Here is a 20,443-nt window from a genome sequence, read left to right as displayed (position 1 = left end):
TCTTTACTCTGCACGGTCTGCTGTTTTGTTTTTTCTATGGTCAGCCAGACAACATGTAATCATGACTGCAGGACAAGACAACATACCTAGATAAATACCTAAATTTCAGGAGCTAAGGGATAGGAAGGATATTCTATAAATGAGAGTGAAGCTCCTTCCTCTCCAGAATGGGGATTAGCGAGAGGCTGGGAGAGATGGGGAGTGTCTTGGGGAAAGCAGAAGAGCACCAACTTGTGGGTGCCTGGGAAAGGACAGGTGTGCTTCCCCTCGTTTGAGAAGCTGATTCTCCGGGAAGAATCACTTGGGAACCACTACATAGCCTTGTGAAATTAAAGACTACAGTGACCTATGTCTTCTTTCCTAGCAAGAAGCTCGAAAGTGACAAGATCACAGAAGGAATTAGCCTTGCAATTATTCAGTGTCCCATTATGGCTCAGGAGGAGCAAGTGTACCCAAGATGATAGAGACATGGCTTTGGAAGGGTTGAAGGTGGTGAACAAGGGATAACAAGTAGCTCCCTGCCTATGTGAGTGATCAAAAGTGGACCAGATGGGCACAAAGATGTCTCAGTGAATTCTAGTGAGATCGATGATGAGGCCAAAAACAGGAACACACTTCACCTTTCCAACGCCTTCTCCCATTGCACCAAGCCCTGTAAATGTAGACTCCACACCATAGCAAATGAGATGAATTGACCATGCCCTAGGATAAGGATTTGGAATAAAATTTAGATTGTGACACATAACAGATAAATAACAATGCACATCTGAGGGTATGGCCTGAGATTTCTGCCAACCACAGCCTCCACTGTGTTGCCTGTAAAAACACAATCTGGCCTTGAACACCTGAGACCCTCTATTAAAATATATAGGGAATTAGGTTTATAGCTTGATCCTGAGCATGTTCTGACCACAGGCTCACCAGGATAAATTTTTTTTTCTTTTCAGCTACTTGTACAAATGGCATGGAAGAATTTATAAATTGCTAGTTCTAAAGGATTAATAGAACATGGCATAAGGCCAATAATTATCTTTTTCCATTTTTGTTCTTAATTCAAGTAAAGTACTTGTTCTTACAAGGTAAGACATTCAGTGGTCTCAAACATAGAAGATCACTGAAAACATGCCTGACCTTACATTTTTCTCTGCTTCTTCCATCTCCAACATTGATTTTCCATACATGAGTTGCTATTATAACCTTTATAAACTATGGACTCAAATCTCCTTTTCTACTTTATCCATATTAGAATGTTTCCCCACACTTTCCATCTTCTAGAATCCCAAACTTCTTTCTCCCAAGGCACTATAATTTGTAATTGTCAGAAAATGTGTACACTGCAAGTGTGTATTAGGTGAGACCACCATCTGTAACCTCAGCATACTGAGGGGCTGTTCCTTTGTGTTTTCACTGAAAGCGCTTGCTGGTTTTACTACAGGGAGACTTTATTATGTCATACACCATCATGCATATTTTATTTGCGAGATGCTCAGTAGATGTTCATCACTTTGTTATTTTACTACTCAGCACCAAGAGGCATTTAAGTCCAGCTGAAATTAGGAAGGTGACCTTCTGAATATATTCTTCTATAGACACAACACTCTTGGAACATGATCTGATGAGGAGGGACTGACAAAAAGACAGATATCATTGTTAGATGGGTCCCTTCTAATTGCTTCATTTCACTCTTATTAAGCTTACCAGGCTCCCACTGACCACAGCGAGCAGGTACTCCTGAGCTCTTCCTACAAAAATCAAGACGAGCATTGGGCCAACTGGTGATAGGAGACAGGCTATTTTGTCTAACCTAAAATTGGAGTGGAGGTGTCGATGGGGTGAAGGCACTAAGATCCAGATTCTAGAGCCCCTTTCCAGCTCTGTTGTTTGCTGGGTTCACTAAGAACCTAATACACTAGATAGCTGGCTTGGTCCCTTTGAACTACCGGGCCCAGTCATTTGTACTAGCTTTCTACTACTCCCACTGCATATCCCCTTCGTGGCCCTGAGCAATTGTCCAGGTTAAGCAAGTGCTTCAACCTCTCTAAGCCTCAGTTTCCACTCCGTAATGAGGGTACAATAAACACTACGTGCCCGCACGGCTGTTGTGAAGGCTACAAAGGAGGAGCGGGTTAAGAGCATTCACTTAGGAGCCAGACTTGGTTTCCCTCCACTGCTTACTAGCTGTGGGATCTTGAGCATATTTGTTAACTTCCCTGTATCTCAATTTCCCCATCTGTGCATCCTGTGCATGCTAAGTGGCTTCAGTTGTGTCTGACTCTTTGCGACCCCATGGACTTGTAGCCCATCAGGCTCCTCTGTCTGTGGGATTCTCTAGGCAAGAATACCGGAGGGGGTTGCCATGCCCTTCTCCAGGGGATCTTTCCGACTCAGTGATTCTTTACCAGCTGAGCCACCAGGGAAGCCCAATAATACTGGAGTGGGTAGCCTATACCTTCTCCAGCAGATCTTCCCAACCCAGGAATCGAACTGGGGTCTCCTGCATTGCAGGCTGATTCTTTACCAGCTGAGATACCAGGGAAGCACTGATGAGGGAGGGCAGAAGCAAATGTTGAGATTGTGATTCAGGACATTTATCTAAGCAGTGGATATTTCCATGTCTGCCAGTTGAAAAGTGAGTGTCTCTCAGGAGGGTTTGGAGTTCCCAGAGACAAGTGGAAGATCCATTTTACAACTCCTTCTCTGTGTATAAACCTGCCCATCCAGGCAGGACCAACAGCCACCCTCTACCACCATCACTACATTCCTGCGAATTCTTGTTCACCCCCATGGAACATTCCCACCCAATACCCAACACGATCCTCCCACTAAATAGAGTGCAATTACTTAGTAGTCTCCTCTGTGAGGGCAGGAATACTGTATTTATACACTACCAGCATTCTACATGACATTTGCTATCCCCTTAATGCTCAATAATTGTGAGCCCTATAAATTAATTACAGAAATTTTAAAAATGAATCTAATTGGATTGGCTAGCCTTGGGGGAATGGAGCATGATTCCTAATGTCTATGAGCAATTATATGCCAAGTTTTTTAAAAACAAAAATTAGGAGACTATTTTAAGTTAATTTGTCTAATTGTGAAAAGCCAAGGGAAACTACCCTTGGATACTTCTAAAGAGGAAAGATATGGTAATTTGCAAAGGGCATGAATTCGTCAAAGATTTCAGTCTTCCACCACTAGAAAGTATGAGTTAGAGTTAACAATTTATAAAACTATGAAATGAACGGAATTCATCTAATTTCAGTTGCTGCAATTATAGTTCTTTTTGAGGATACATGAAAAAACCCAAATGTGGTTACTATAGCAGTAAATTGGTCTCCCAGAAACTCATTTTCTCAAGAAAAAAAATTCTACAATACAGCAGCCAAATGATAAGAAAAATAATCCACAAAGAAACACAAATATATCTAAAAACAAAAAATGATCCATGAGCAAAAGTGGCAATGGGGAAAAAAAAAAAAAGACCAAAATAAGACCATGTAGGCAAGTAAGTGGATGCCAATTTTTAAAGGGAGAATTTTACAGTGTTATTAAAAAGATGAGGATTTTCCCAGATTTCCTCAATGGGTAAGAAAATGAGATATTTTATCAAACAGAAAGGGAATTCATCTTGTATAAGATACAGATGTTAAAACATGTATCAGCTGAGAAGCCCAATAAAAAAGAGACTCTTTTACAATAGCTGAATTTTCAGTGGAGTATACATATGGCAGATAGAAGACTAAACTGGTGGAAAGACACATGAAAATTTTCTAATGGATGAACTTTTTCATTAGTCAGAAATGCACTACTTGAAAATTCTGGTTTAATGAGTTTGAAGGTATCTGTTACAATAACTACACAGCCAGCTGCATCTCACCTCTGTGAATTGCACTGCCACTGTACTTAAGATTTGTTTGATTAAAATAAAGTGCCCTGTTACTTTTATAAAGGTACATTTACTGCCCTGAGATTAAAAGGGAGTAAGTTTTAGGATGATGTGCTCACCCTCTCAGTACATCCAGGCCTATGTGTGTGTTTGTTTTAATTTTTTTAATGTGTTTTATTTATTTCTGGCTGTGCTGGGTCTTTGTTGCTGTGTGGGCTTTTCTCTAGTTTCGGCGAGCTAGGGCTACCCTCTAGTTGCGGTGCTCGGGCTTCTCATTGCGGTGGCCACTCCTGTTGCAGAGCACATTCACCTACCTAGGACTTCAGTGGTTGCAGCACCTGGGCTCAGTAGCTGTGGTGCACTGGCTTAGTTGCTCTGTGGCACGTGGGATCTTTCCAGATCAGGAATGCAACCTGTGTCTCCAGCATTGGCAGGTGGATTCTTTACCACTGAGCCACCAAGAAAGCCTCAGGCCTATGTGTTTTTATCACTAACAAAACCCTTTCAAATCTGACAATCCCCCCATGTGGCTAAGGTGGGGGCTTGTCTGTCTTGAGGGGTCCCAAATGAATAGACGTGATGTAAGCTCCCTGAAGGCTTGGCTTTGGCTCACCTGTCCCTGTAGATCGGGTGCCTAGCTCAGTGGCCTGCATCTAGAGTAGGTGCTGTAAAAACGTAAGATAAATTGGTGAAAGAAATGTATGTTTTCGTGAGGCATGGATTCATTTATCTCACGTTGAAACTCACAGAATAGCTGTAGGAGGGCTTGAAGAAAACCATCTAAATTGTCATTTTTTGCAAAGAGTGCTGTTCAGAGCCCACTCCCTTTCAACACATCGTTAGTGGGCACCTCCTGCGGGCCTGGCACTGGACCTCGCTGTGGGGACATGGCAGAGGACAACACAGACAAGGGTGCTTTTCTCACGGAACTCGGGATCCAGGTCACCTGATTTGACAACATCAAGCATCACTGCTGAATCAAACTGTGTCCCTGTCATCCATCACTGAGACAGCAGCCAAAGGATGCTCAGACTGCATTCTAAAGTCAACTGCAAACAAACGGGATTCGCCAGAACTTTCTAAAAGGAGGCAATTGACTTTAGAATGTAGTCTGAGGCGATGCCGCTTCTGTCCTTCTCCTTCTAGAAAGAGTGGGGAAGAACCAAGGAGCTGTGAGAAGGGCCATGAGGCTGTGAGAGGTCACGTCCCTCTGTCAGGGATGAAGTCAAGTGGACGTCTTGAAATATAGCCAGTCTGCCTGGTGCTGTACCCAAGAGGTCTTGCAGGAAAGCTGGTGCCAAGACGCTGCCCTCCTCTTCCACCACCAAAGAACCCACGGGTGAGTCTCATGGAAGAGCCAGTATGGGCACTTCAGGAACACAATGGGGGTGACAGCCAACGCTAATCAGAGGAGAAGCCACAGTTCACCCTGAAAGGGCTCAAACTGTGACCTCAGTTCACCCTCGGCCACCTTAGGGATGTGGAAGGGGGCCGGCAAGAGAGTTTTATCTACCTGCTTAAAAGATGAGTGCTTTCCACGTCAGCCCATTTCAAACACCACACCCCATCATCAAGAATGTGGGAATCCTGCGGTAATCATAACCCCATCCTGAGTAAAATCCAATACATACATCATTTGGATTTTAATCTAAATTTGGCTTAACCAAAGAAAAGGTGATTGGTTACCTTAAAGTTTCCTAAAGCAGGGGTCAAACCTTTTCTGACAAGATCAGATAGTCAGTATCTCCTTCCCTATGGGCCCCAGGTTGCTCTGCAGGTACAGGGAGCAGACCTTCTTAGATCCTGATCTATCTAAATGAATGGGTGTGGCTGGTTTCCAAGAAAACGTTATTTATGGGCTCAGAAATTTGAATTTCAAATTATTTTTCTGTGGCACAAAACATTCTTTTATTTTTTGCCCAACTCTTTTAAAATGGTGAAAACCATTCTTAGCTCCTGGGCTGTCCAAAACAGGTGGCGGTTGGATTTGGATTGCAAGCTGTCGTCTGCTCTCCGCTCTTTTAATTGGTTCATCTATTCAACAACTCTTCACTGAGCTCCATTATATAAAAAATGCGATACAGATTTTTGTTTACAGAGATGCCATTTTCTTTCACCAGGCTTTAAACCAGAAGGGAAAAATCTTTTTCTGAAAAAAAGAAAAAATCTTTCTAAATGCCCTGAAAGGATGGCTAGAACATGATCACACGCTTAGATGACTTTTTCTCCATCTCTGTCTTGCAGCAGGCAATTTAGTCACAGCAAACACAAACAGAGATATTTTATTTCTTCTGTCATCCTCTGAGCACAGAAATCAATAGGACTGATCACAGGAGCATGTGTTTAGGGGATAACATGAAGACCGTGCAACCTGTCATCAGCCCCACCACTCCAGGACGTGAGCCCACAGAAGGCTCAGAGCCTGCTGGCCCAAGGTGTGTCCCCCCTGACACCTACACGTATCTCAAGAGAGACTGGTTTCTAAATGGTCACATTCCAGCTCCCCACAAGGGCTCTACATGGTGGCAGCACTCCTGACCCCTGCGTTCCTGGTCCCCAGGAAGAATGGCTCCTGCCCTAGGGTGACCGACATGCACCTCAGTGCTTGCTCCCCGGGAGGAACTCAAGGGGATTTGGACACCCCACGAGCACAGGCACTTTGCCATCCAGTTGGGAAGGCTCCACTCTGAGGCCGGCACTAAAGTGGGGTGACCAGACCAACCACCTCAGAAGAAGGACCATCTCAGGATGTGGGCCCTTTGCTGCTAAAACTGGGAGGGTTGGTTACCCTAAAAATAAGTGTCTATTTCTGTTTCTCTGTCTTCTCACCACTGTCCCAGTTCCTCCCAGGAGGTGTGACCAGACAGTACTTCGGGGTAAAGCAGAAGCTGAACTAAGCTTGGGAAAGAAAGTTTCTCCAGAAAACCCTAGAAATACATTTTTGCCTTTCTCAGGGTACAGATGTACCTTTCTGTTATGAGAGAGCGTTAAGTGTTAGAAGATTCCTATCTCAGTTTATTTAAAGTGTCCTGAGAGCCTTCCACTTCCATCTCGCCTCAGAAGATCGGTTTATAAACAATGTCACACAATCTCGTCAGTATCCCTCGATGCTGGGCAGTATGAGGGGGTCCATTCATCTAACAGATACAGCTTCATTTGGAAAACTTCACAAGACCCCTTTGCCCTAGATTCACCATGGAAGTAGAACTCTTGTGGGCTTCGAAGAAGACTGTTCACCCTATTTTAACATCACATAAAATACATTTTCTGACACCCCTTTACGAATATGACATAACATTATTTACATCTATGCTGAAACTAAACCAATAAACCAAGCACATTTTAAAAACTGTTCTACTTTTGACCTAATGATCCTGTTACCTTGGTTGATGATTTGAAAATTCAGTAATGAATCACTCAGTCAGGTATGAAAAATTAGTGAACTGCATGTTTCTGTATCCATGCGATTACGTTTAGAAAAGTATTCACCACTTAAAATGAACTCAGCAACGGCATGTTGATCTCCTTGATTATGGAATATCAATGTGTTAGTTATTTTGAAAGGAAACAAAAATGCAACACTTGGTTAGAGCAGTGGTAATAGGACTGTTTCATTCAGCGTCTGCATTCTGAACGTTAGCAGAACAGACAAGTAGGTGTCTGTTTACAGAGCCTGGTGATTTACATTAGAGGTCAGTGTCAACAGCACTTTCAAGGTGATTGGGTCAGCTTGTGTTTCTGCTCTGAAATGGCCCATGGGAAGCCCTTCCTCTGCAGAGTGAGGTCTCAGAATTGCGCAGCCTCCTGACGGAGCCCGGGTGAGCGAGTCACTTACCTGACTAAGTCGATGACTCGCTCCCTTGGTGCGGCACTGACTGCCTCATCGTTGATCATTACAATCTGATCTCCCGGGATCAGCTTGCCTTCAGACGGGCCACCTGGCGACAAAGGAGAGTAAAGAGCAGGTGAGAAGCCCAGTGGTCATCCGTCCATGTGTAGCCTCGGCTCCTAGTCATGACTTCTTGTGAGCAATGGATGTTATCAGCAAAAACAAACCCCACCCACACATGGGTGTTCACTTCAATATCCTTGCCAACATTAGACAGAACTGGAGAGGTGGTGGGAGCTTTGGGGAAGCACCCAAGGCCCAGGGTGCACCCGGGCTGATGAAATCAGAAGCTCTGGAGGTGGGATTCAGGAATCAACATGGCTCTTAAACTTTCCAGGCAAGGTGGAGACTGGTAATGCTTCCCATACTTTAACAGGCATATGAATCATGTGGGAATGTGTTGCCCTGCAGACTGACTCTGTAGGTGAGGAAGACAGCAGGGGGACAGATGGCCTGTCCTAAAAGGTCCTGGTGGCTGCTAAGGCTGCCGGCCAGCTGCCCACACTCCGAGTGTCAGGGCCCTTAGAAGAAGGTATTTCCCCAACAGGTAGCTGGTCAGCAGGGCTGATGCCTGGCAGCCGAAGTTTCGACCACCTGAGCACACCTGGATTTGAACACAGCTACATTTGCTTCCTCTGTACAACAGGGAGACGGCACTCTGTGGGGGCCTGGAAGACAGCTGAACACGAGGGTGCCAGGAAGGACCTGTGGGATTCGACTTTGTGTTATGGGTTTTGGGGAAGAGGGTTCAAGGAAGCAGGGCTTTGCTCTCAGCAACTGGGGGGAATTCTATTATGAGCATTTAATACGTATTGCCTGACTGGTGGGAGGAAGGAAGCTGGCTTTGGTAAGAAGCTGTGGTCCACCATGACTGCTGGGAAATGAGGGCGTTGGGTTGTTTCTATGGTTTGGACTGTGTCGGGATGTTTGTGGTGGGGCTCACATGTGATTGCAGAGGATTTGTCATCCATCACAGCCTCTTTCAATTGTTTTTCCAAGGAGCAAATAGAGAACAAATATTTGTTGAGCATTTATTGCGTACCAGGCAACAGGCTAAGTGCTTTAACTAGTAACCTCACTGAATGCTATAATCCCTTCCATATAATGACATGACTGAGGTTTACACAAGGGAAAGAATTGCCTGGAAGGGTTGGACTGGGTCTCAGCTTAGGTCTGTGAATGCTTCCATGTTCAAGGTGGCCAGCATCTCTTTTGAACTTCCTCCTCTAACTCAAAAACTGGTCACTGACAGGTCTCTTGACACACAAACTTAAGGACATAGCTGCATGAAGCACACATTTGTACTAAATAAAACTTGAAAGCAAATACTTTGATAATATGAATTGCCTTCACATGTCTAATGGAATTATCCCCTAAATACTGATCTGGTGCTATATGGTACTGGAATTTTAATTTTTTTTCCAGAGGTCTATCTGGGTAATAGGTACAACTGAAAGGTTATTTTACAAACGTTGTCAATTCATGTAGTGATTGAAATGGACACAACACTCAGAACATGGAACTCAAAGTAATTCAGCTGTTGTCTACCCACCAGACATTTGGCATACGTCTCTCAATCTGGAAGAGACATTTGTCTCCTTTCTGTGGAGTGAGATAGAAGGGAGAACCTTTACGTGGCCCTGTATTAGTGATAGAAAATACTCACTTCCAGATGTGGGAACTGAGATTCAGTGTTCGCACACAAAAGGAATTCTGAAAGTCACTTGAGGGACTTTTAATGATGACTGGATTACATAAGAGCAAGTCACTCAAATTCAAAGAAATGGTTAGAAGTCAAATGCTGTTCAAACACAGAAAAATCTCCAAAGTAACTGTTTGCAGAATGGATGTTAACTAATGTGATGAGAAAACCATATGCAGATGAACAAGACTTAGCCTTACATTTGACCTATGTTTTTTGATCACATGGAAATACTCTTTCTTAAGCAAGAATTATAGGAGGAAGCAATATACAGTGCCTTCCGGAACATGAAGTGGGGGAATACTTCAGAGGGCTCTCATGCCCTTTACTCTGAAGGCTGGCTGGTCTACTATAGAATAATCTGATCTTACCATTGGAATCACTTGACTTCAATAGAGTTATTTTATGAGAGATACAATTTGTATGACTGCATTTTAATTCTTAAAAATGACTGGAAACAGTGCTCTTTGACTTTAGTTTTCCCTTTTTCTACTCTTCTCAAAATTGTCTTAAAGTAGGTAAGAGTGTAGGAAAGTTGAGGGCAAGGAAGGGAAGAGGCTAAAGGAACAGTAAGTCAGTAAAAGAAAATGAAAAACCAAACCCGAATCTCCAGTTAGCACTGAGGAGGACATATACATTGGAGAATTCTACAGAGATGTTTAGTGTCCCGCTATTACAAAACTGCATATCCAATGGGACCCCGTTGAGGAAAAAATGTGTGTGCACACACACATACATACATATAGTACTATGTATATGTTTATATATGAATGATACATAATACATGCAAATGTATAAACAGAATGGTCTTACTATATGTATGCTCTCCATGTATATCTTAATAATGGTTAACAGTAGTTGGAACTCAGGTGATTTTTTAAAAACCTTTATCCTCTTACTACCTACATTTTCTTTTAAGAAGAGTATATGGATTATTTCATTATTATAAAATAAAAAAAATCTCTTTTATTTTGAGAATAAAATTCTCAAGTGCATCGAGTTCAACAACTATAATCTATAGCTAATAAAATAAAAAGCTCAGCAGACAAAGTATGAAGCTGTGTGATGAAGCAGTGGTAGGAGTGAACAGGAAACTTACTCTTCTCTGCACAAGTCTAAAGAGGTTGACTGTATCTGCAGTCCTTGCCCTGGGCCATATTGTGTCAAAATGAGGAAAAATGAAATCCACTTTAATGATCTATACTAGCCCACTAGTTGGCTTTCATTCCCCCTAACTGACAGACTCAACTGGCCGAATATTTTAGAGTTTAACATTAACAGATATTAATCTGGCATCCTTCCAATGCATTTTGTTCCCTCCCTATGGTCCTCCTTATCCAAAGGACGTAGAGAAGTTACATCACCCTGAAATGGAGGGGAGTTAACACGGAAGCTAAAAACAACCTAATAAGAGCAGAGGCAGGATTCAAGTCCATCAAACCCAGGCAGTCTGATGCCAGAGTCTGCACTCTTGACTACAGCATTTTCCTTTTGAACTCTGTTACTGATTTGAAAAATAATGGAGAATAACAGCATAGAAGATACTTTCCTTTTATCTGAAAATAAATCCAGTACAAGTTCATTAAAATAAGTATATAAATATACATAATTAATAAATAATAGAAAGAGCATGGTTTCTGGCAAAGGCAGCCCACATCAGGCAATGATACTACAGTCCATTATATTCAACTGTGTTGACAGTGGGACATCTCTACACTGAGAATGACTGAGACCAAGTACATTCATTATCTGATCCTATGAGAGAATTTAAGAGATTTGCCACACACTGTATCAGTTAGAGTTGACTCATTGGAAAAGACTCTGATGCTGGGAGGGATTGGGGGCAAGAGGAGAAGGGGACGACAGAGGATGAGATGGCTGGATGGCATCACTGACTTGATGGACGTGAGTCTGAGTGAACTCTGGGAGTTGGTGATGGACAGGGAGGCCTGGCGTGCTGTGATTCATGGGGTCACGAAGAGTTGGACAGGACTGAGTGACTGATCTGATCTGATCTGATCTGTATCAGTTAGCATTTACAGTATAACAAGACATCCCCAAACTCAGTAGGGTTTCCTTTCATGCATATGGGTCTTTAGAATGTGGACTGGCTGATCAAGGGCAAAGTTAGCTGGGCAGTTGTGCTGTACACTGAAGGTAGTTTGTAACTTAGCTCTCAGCTGCAGGCTGGTTGCCTTACAGGTTCATTTAGGAGCTCAGGATGAAGGGGCAGCAGCCACTTCAGGGAAACTCTTCTTACGTCTATGGCAGAAACCCAAGAAACAAGCTCAACTAGGCAAGCGCATTTCAAGCCTTTGCTTATGTCATCTTTATGTCATCATCTAATATGACACTGGCCAAAGTCAATCATCTGGTTCAACCCAATAGCTATGGGGTAGCGAAATATCTTCTGCCTCTAGTGGAAAGAGAGGGGAGTACATTTTTGCAAAAGAATGCAACCACGCCCAAAGACCTAAATCCTAGAGAAACTTACCGACAATTTTGTGGTAAGGAGTTTGTCCGGAGCTGACTGAAAACAGCCCAATGCCTGCCTCTTAATACATGCATTCATACATTAAGAAGTGGGTCATCTCCATGGTAACAAATGATGGATGGGTGTTTTGCTAAGTCTGGCAATATGATGGATTTGGAAGTTTAAAAGCTCGTTTGCAGAGCCATTTTTGTACCTCTGCTGGTCTGGCTTTATCCAGGTGCTGGGAAAACTTAACTAGACTTCACAGACTGAGACGGAACAGTATGAAACTTATGAAATGGAACAGTGGTCGTGCTGGCATGGGGTGGCAAAAGGTCCTGGAGACCAAGCAGCGGGGTTGGGTGCTTACCTGGTGTTACTGAGCGGACGACCACGGGCTTCTCACTCCCTGCCACGAAACCAAACCCCAGCACAGGGTCCCGCCTCATCTCCACCCTCCGTGGGGCTGGAGGGATGACTGGGCAGCTCTCCAGCCGAGGGTCATCAAATGGGATTGCTTGTGTCATGTGACTGTGGGCAAAGCACACACAAGAGAGAAGAGGCATCAGTGTATGAGTTTCAGGTCACAGCACCTTCTCTAGCTGCAAAACCGTCTATTCTCTGTTGGGGAGAGAGCAGGGAAGACGTGGGGAGATGCACTGCCATGCTTCTTCCTTGAGCGCCCCAGGCCCACATCTGCTTCAGGCCTTTGTATTGGCTATTCCTCACCCTGAAATCCTTGTCCTGCAGATATGTGTGTGGCCCAGCCTCATCTCTCTCAAGTCTGTGCTTAAATGTGGAGCTTAAAGAGGACTATCCTGGTTACACACGCACACTTAAAATCGCAGCCCTGTCTCCCCCTTTTCCCTCTTCTATTTTTTTTTTTTTTCTGTTGTTGTTCCACAGCACTAATCACTTGTTAACATGTTATGGAACCTACTTAATCATTCTGTTCTCCACACCAGAATGTAAGCCTCATGAAGCCAAGGGATTTTGTTTCATTCTCTGATTTATCCCAGATGCCTAGAATAATGCCTGACACATAGTGGACTCTCAATAAATAACTGAATTACCGAGTAGAGAAAAAGACAACTGTTTATCAAATTATAGCTCATCTGCTGAGAAAGAATCTCAGAATATTCTGGACCTTTAGTGGGTAACACGTATGGCTTCTGACTCCAGTGAAATTGAAGTGATGGGGATCATTTGGGTGGCAATGGGTTATCCTGGTATCAAATACAGTCCCCCTTTTCAAAGCTGAGGAATTAACTCTTGGTGTTTCTATTCCAGAAAAACATTCAAATGATTTAAATGCTTTTGTTAACACCTAAACTTTGGAAGGCTTATCGATAATCTAAACTTGAAATCTGTACAGCTTTCAAAAATTTTCAAAATGCTTCCATAAACAGCTCATTTGATCCACAAAACAACCTTAAGCATGAAAGAGCAGAACAGGTATTATTATCTGCATTGTGCAGGGAGGAAACTGAGAATGGTGGCTTATTGTCACTCAGGGCCCATGTGCCAGAGAGTCAGGTCAAAAATCAGCTCCTGTAAGTCTTCACTCATGCACATCATCCAAGGCAGACTTCAACGGAGAAGAGTTATTAGTGTGAACACTAGAAATCTCCTTAAATATGTAAGCCAAGATTATTTCAGTGACACAGACTTAATTCAATTTTTCTCTCTCTAATCTTCTTCAATAAGGAAAAGAAGATCATTTTAAAATACCTTGAAAAGATGCTACTCTACACACCATCTGGACAATGTATTGTTTAAATGTAATCAAGAAGGAAAGAGAAGGAGGAACCCTGTGGTCCTTCAGTGTAATTCGTAAGAGTTGAGAAAAATCAATGAAAACCCTCTTTTTGGCATATATCACTGGCTAGGAAAATAGAAGTTTAAAATCCCTTTGAAACAGAAAGGAAGGAAATGTCTTTTCGATCCAGCAGTTGGTGATCTGCAACACCAGCAAAAAGAGAAGTGTTAGTCACAAACTAACCCATTGCGGGTCATGTGCTGACACTCATCTGTTACCTCCTTTCATCTTCACAAAGCCCACTGATAGAAGGAGTTGGACCCCACCACCTCCTCTTTGTAAATGCCCAAAGAGGAAGAAGAACTGGGCCAGGATCACACTCTTCTCAGGTGTAAAGCCAGGTGCTATTCACATCAGGTCTTCTGATTCTAAGCGTCATGTGCTTGACCAGCTACATCATTGGCAAGGACAGTGCAGAAGGAGAACGCGGGGCCCTCCTTCCACCAGGACTGAGAACTTCAGGACAGCAGAAGGTGAAACCCAGTCCAGGGTCCAGTGTGACTGCAGCATCACATGCCCATGAGTTTGGCCTTGGTAGGGTGCTATCTCCAATGTCTCACTGGAGTGGTGGCCTCCACAGCAGTACCTGAGGCAGATGGTCCCTTGCCTTCCTGGTGCTGGCCCCGCACTCCACTGAGGCAGGGGTTGCTTCCCTGCACCCCCTGGCTCACGGCCATGCCTAGCCACCAGGCTGGCTCGCTCTGGGGGCACCCGCTGACAGTAATCCTGGTTGATGGGCTCATCTACCGCCCTCTATCTGGTTACCCTGGTCTCCGCTGCCTGCAGGCCCTCCTCCACGGAGGGCTGGAGATGGACATTGCTGGAGCACCTGGGTATTTCTTCAGACCCGGTCCCTTGCTGGACTTACACCTTTGTGCTCAGGATGTAGTGGCAGCAAGGCAGCCACCAGCTACAGCAGGCTCCTGCAGCCATTGGCTGGAGCCACAGTGGGCCCCTGGCTAAGCAAGAGTCCATGGGTGAGCAACAGGTCAACCAGTGACTGCTAGTGGCCCCACTCAGCTATTGGTCGGTTCCACAGTAAGCTCCTCCCCCAACTGAGGGAACAATCGTAACTGTCAATCAGGGAACTTTAGTGGTCCTGCTCAGCTATCAGTTGGTTCCACAGTAAGCGCCTCTCCCCAGTGAGGGAACAGTGGTAACTGTCAAGCAGGGAGCTTTAGTGGCCTGGCTCAGCCATTGGTCGGTGCCACACTGGGCTCCACTCCCTCCTTCTGACATAAAAGGAACCTGAATTATGACTGAAGGAAAGTGGTTTTTTGAGGTGCTCATATGCCATCTTCTCAGTCTGCCAGCTTTCAGATTAAAGTTATTTCTTGCTCCAATAACTCGTCTCCCAGGCCGGAAACAGGCGTGGCTGTTTGTGCCTGTGGGTGAGTGGGGTTACCTGGGGGTCACGGACACTGTGCTGTTCTCTTGTGTCCTCTGTAAGAGGGCTCCATCTCAGAGTGTAACAAGAGAGAAGAACAAACCCAACTCCATATTGGATCTGTATCTTTAGCTCTAACCCTTGTGCTCTGTTGTCTCTGCTTAGTCAAGCGGCCTCTGCACCTTTGTAAAAGAACATTGCCTTGTTCAAGGTTTATAGGAACATTGTAACCAGACCTATGTAAGAAGAAAGAATACTGACACCAAGAAGTTTGTAACAACCAGCCACACCCCTATTCCCTCTAGTATAAAAGAATTCTAACTCAGGTAATATGGGACTTCTGGACATCTTCTTGTTCACCATCTAGTTCACCATCTTCTTGGTTTGCTAGCTTTCTCAATGAAGCTGCTATTCCTTGTCCCCAAAACTTGTCCCTTGATTTGCTGGCCTGTTGTGTGGCGATCAGTTTGAGCTTGGGTTCAGTAACATGAGTGTGCTGTACTCTAGCTACATTTTGAAATGCGTCTCTCCTTTTATCCCCAGGGGGAAGAAAGGAAAAAAATGGAGAGGAAATACACATTCTTTGGCCCTGAGCTCCAAGTTTGCAACAGAATCCACAGAAGACATATTCTAAATGATGAAGAGGTCGCAGAGGTGACTTAGCTTTCTAATAGTCCTAAGAGTTGTGTTACAGAGAATCAAATTCTGGCTGGCATAACTCAGTTCCAAGCGTAGAGTGGGACTAGGGAAGATGAGTCCCCATGTTGCTGCCAGCACTGTGAGAAGCTTCCAGCACTGTGAGAAGCTTCTAGCAGTGGTGCCCAAACTTTACTGCATATTAGAATCATCTGGAGAACATTAAATATCCCTAATGCCCAGGTTTCACCCCAGACTAACTATATGAGAATATCTAAGGGTGAAAGCCAGGATCACTTTTCAAAAAAGATTTCCCAGGGGATTCCAAAGTGTAGCAATGTTTAGGGATCATTCATCTGTGCAGGGAAGGGTATGTTCTAGTACCTTCTAGATAACAGGAAAAGGGGCCACAACTAATGTCCCTAACAACCTCCCATAGCATCCACTGCAAATGTAAGTTAAAATATTTACAGCATCTCTAGAAAGATCATCTTCTTTCCACTTACATGATTAAGTAAGTCTCCAATTTTTAATTCATCATTCACTTAATAAGTACTAAAATATTATTTTATTAATATCTGACATTTATTAAACACTAATTTCATGCTAAGCCTTTTTCAAGATGCTTTCCATATGTTAGCTCATTTAATTCTCCAAAACAACTCTAAAATGCCTTCATTTATTCATTTCGTTAACAAATGTTTATTGTACGCCCACTGGCTTCTCAGTTCTGGGGACACAACAGGAATGAAAGCAGAATGAAAAATACGTTCACTCTAGTGGGCAGAGACAGGGAATAAACTAATGGATAAGACATATGGCTTATCAGGTCATTATAAGCACTAAGGAGAAAAATAATGCAGGGAGGAAGGCTACAGAGCTGGTGGGTGAGGGTATTGCCAAGTTATACTAGGCATCAGAAAATGATTGGAGGAGGTACATTTCAGCAGTGCAAAGGTCCTAAGGAGAAGTGAGAGCAGCCAGTGGTAGGGGGGAGGTGGAGGCAGTGAGGGGAGTGGTAAAGAACTGATGAGTGGTCGAAGATGACACAGGTTCTAAGAAGAACTCTCTCTGTCTTTCATTCTGAGTAAAAGAGGAAGCAGTTGGAAGGTTCTGAATGGAGATGATGTACCAAATACCATACTGAGAACAGACCATAGGGCACCCCGATGAGCAGGGAGGGCATTTCAGGTCCCACTGCATCAGTCCTGACAAATTATCACGGTGCCCTGGAACAGGGTGGGGGCAGATATGGCAAGATATCCTTTGACTTTTAACATATTTGGAAGCCACTTTGACAGAGGAGGATTGGGCTCCTACTTTGGAGCATTCTTCCTGCACACATAGGAGGGTCCCAGTGAGGATGGACCTATGAGCCCATTATCTAATGCAGGTCCCGAGTCCTGATGTACCCAAATTGCAGGAGACATTTACTCTTTAAGGAGCTACAGGAAACACACAAATGCTCAGGTATAGGCCAATAGGGGAACTGGTATGCTAGTCTGGGTATGAGACTCTGGAACCAGACCCTGTGAGTTCAAATCCTGGCCCTACCATTATCTAGCAGTGTCATGCAGACAAATAACTTCATCATCCTGTACCTCAGTTTCCTTCTCGAGGATAATAAAGGATAAGAAAGGTGATAATAAAGGAAACAATCTCATCAGATCACTGATGAAATTAAATGAATGAACAAATGTCAAGCACTTTGCAAACTCTCTCACATGTGGGAAGCACTCAAAAAGCATCCACTGTTATTTTCATCTCTTGAGTGCAATGAACAAAGAGGCATAGATTTCAGACATTACGAACTCATTCAATCTTAAAATATGAAAACAAACTCAATGTTTCAATTGCCTATAGCCCAATGCTCAGTGAGATACCTCACAAATCCTAAGCTCTGAGGCCTTCAATTTGAAGAATCGTATCAAATGCAATGACAGTAAACACAAATATACATTGACATGCATGAAGTAAAACAATATCAGAATACAGAAGAAGAAAATCTAGGCTCCTCTAGCAACTGAATCAATATTAGTAAGTTTTCCTCCTCTGTGTTTCAAAGACTGTTAAGTGACCTTGGAGTGAATGAGTGAGACTTAGGAGCAGGCCCTTTCATCCCACAGAGGATCTGCCCTCAGTCCCTAATACCTCCCCACCCCAATAAAGTTTGAAACTTACAAGCAGGTGTGTATTTGGTGATTGGTGCCTGTTCTAGTATTTTCTCTTTTATTATTATTTTTAATTCTATTTGTTTTGCTTGAACTTAGTGGATAACCTTCCACTGTTATTATCATTTTCTTGCTAAATAGGTTATATTTTCAGAATACATTATCTATAAATAATCAACCCCTGTCTCTTTTCCAGTTAAGAATGGATTCACACTAAAATGTTCCCCCATGAAACATCATTTTGCCCTTTGTGTTATGGAAGTATATTTTGGCTCTCTCCCTGCAATAGTTTTTATAAAGATGCTTGAGTTCTTTTACAATGAGCTGAAAAAGCAACATCTTTTTACCTGCTGAACATGCTTCAGTGAATTCTGATGCTGAGCCTTGAGGAATACAAATGATGAGCTACACAAACTTTCAGCCCCTGCCCCAATCTTCTCCAAAAAACACACGCAAATAAGCTAGACATCTCTGACCTAAAAATCCATAGTGTATTAACTGAGATGGAAAATGTGTCCACTGAGATTAAATGAACAATCTTCCTGTTTTTGACAGATTCATTTCAAAAGGAATGATAGGAATTCTGGTGCCTAACTTCTCAGAACAAAAGGAAAGGGCTTTCTTTGAACTCAAGAAGCTTTTCTTCCTCAGCAGAAATAAAAGACTGATACATCTAAAGTATCACAAAGAACTACTTTGACTAGTAAAATGTGCCCTGTAAGAAAACCTATTAATACAGTAATTTCAGTTTTCCATTCACTTATTAGAGCCAGTGAAGTCCTTTATTGGAATACGTGCTGAGCAGAAAGATCTTGGAAGAAGCAAAATTAGAAGCCATTACCTTTGGTGGGGAGTTAAAGAATATAGAAAGATGGCGGCAGGTGGGATCCCTAGGAAGTTAAGATTGGAATGAAAAGGAGTATAAATAAACACATGTGCCTCAGTTGCAATTGAGAAGGTCATTGTTCGTATTACCTTTCAGGGATGGCAACTGTGATTCCATGAGAGCATTAAGCATCAACATATAATATTCCCATCTAGGTAGCACTGGTCTGGGGTGGAGACAGAGGCATTCTTGATTTGCCACCGGATGCGATTTGCCACTGGACGCCACAGTGCTTTCACGGCCTTCCCACTGGACGCATGACACACTTCTCCACCTCTTGACTCTGTTAACATCTCATTGCCCAAAGCATGTCACATGGTTGAGCCCAGAATGACAAACAAAACACACCTGTGTGGGTGGAAATGCGCTCTTGCTTTTCTCTTGTCACCATGAGAAGACATTCTCAAGGTCTCTGTCTCCCCTTCAGCTTGGGCTCTGGAATGGACACATGTGGAACAGACCAGAACTGGAACCTCAGTGAGGAGCCAAGTGAAACACAGCTGCCCCTCAGCCTAGATCAGCCAGCTGAATGAAGAGTAACAAATGATGATTGTTTTATGACACCGACTTTGGGGGACGTTTGTTATGCACCAAAAGTTCACTCATACTATCTGTAGTTTGTGTTTTCAGTAGTATTTAAAAACTCTGAAATACCACATCCAAAAAGGATGCTCTCTACCAACCCTATTCTCCATATCACTGATGGCTAAATATATCACATATTACAAACATTATAGACACTTCCAAAGGAAACTTCTCCCCTCAATATCCCAGTTGACATGCTGGCATAGGCACTTCCTGCTCTGTTCTGCATGACTTTCTCATATCTGACTGGACTCGAGTAGTGGTGGCTCCCAAGCCAACATTCCAGAAGCCCTGTTGTGACCTGTGAGGGGCCCTAATAAGCAAGGCTCTGAGCAAAAGTGCTGAGCCAGAGCAACTAGAGTTCCCCAGAATACAGATGTCAGTAGGAAGGAAAAAGAAAGCAGAAGTGTGAATTATTGAAGTTGATAGGTTACAACTCAGAGGGGATCATGAGGTAGATTAGACCCCAGGATATGTCTCCAGTAAGTCAAAATTAGGATGGTGTGTGCAAAATAACACACTGAAATGAATTTTTGCTTTCTTCTCATTGAGGTTTTTTCTCTTCCATAACTAGTAAGGTAGACAGGCTTCATTCAGTCCCTTGCCTTAGGGAAGATGCATTTACAAGGGCCCAGACCAAAAGCTGACACCAGAAACCCTCTCTCTTGACTTGTTTCCTTAAAGTCTGAGCAACTTGGCTTAGGAGTCAAGGGCAGAGGACCCCTGTGAGGTGGCAGAAAGTTCAGGAGAGCAGCTTGGTGGTAAGTCTAGCAAAGCACCAAGATCCATAGGCTAGCAAAGCACCAAGATCCATAAGCTGAGCCTAAAGAAATGTCAGAGTCGGTGAACTTCAGGGGACCATGATGGCTTGGAATACAGTATCTTGGGACTGAAGACCACAAAAAGGCCTGCTGGAATTTCTGCTCTGCAGAGATTTCAGGGACTTCCGAATATTCCACATGATTATATTCGAATTGCTAATCAGCAGAAATCTAATATGACAACACAC

General features: G+C 43.4%; 1 protein-coding gene across 4 annotated transcripts in view; it reads right to left on the bottom strand.

The window, feature by feature from the left end:
• Window positions 1-20,443, bottom strand: part of FRMPD4 (FERM and PDZ domain containing 4) — a 531,872-nt gene that overhangs the window by 90,774 nt on the left and 420,655 nt on the right. For all 4 annotated transcript variants that reach the window (XM_027533896.1, XM_027533898.1, XM_027533895.1 and 1 more), the window contains exons 3-4: window positions 12,321-12,481; window positions 7,722-7,824 (exon numbers count right to left, since the gene is read on the bottom strand). In XM_027533896.1, the coding sequence (XP_027389697.1) occupies window positions 7,722-7,824; window positions 12,321-12,481 (264 nt within the window). The remainder of the gene's footprint in view (window positions 1-7,721; window positions 7,825-12,320; window positions 12,482-20,443) is intronic.

The sequence above is a fragment of the Bos indicus x Bos taurus genome, chromosome X (genome assembly GCF_003369695.1).
Source record: "Bos indicus x Bos taurus breed Angus x Brahman F1 hybrid chromosome X, Bos_hybrid_MaternalHap_v2.0, whole genome shotgun sequence".
Lineage (NCBI taxonomy): Eukaryota > Metazoa > Chordata > Mammalia > Artiodactyla > Bovidae > Bos > Bos indicus x Bos taurus.
The sequence above is the reverse complement of the archived record's forward strand: the minus strand, read 5'-3'. Positions and strand labels throughout refer to the sequence as shown.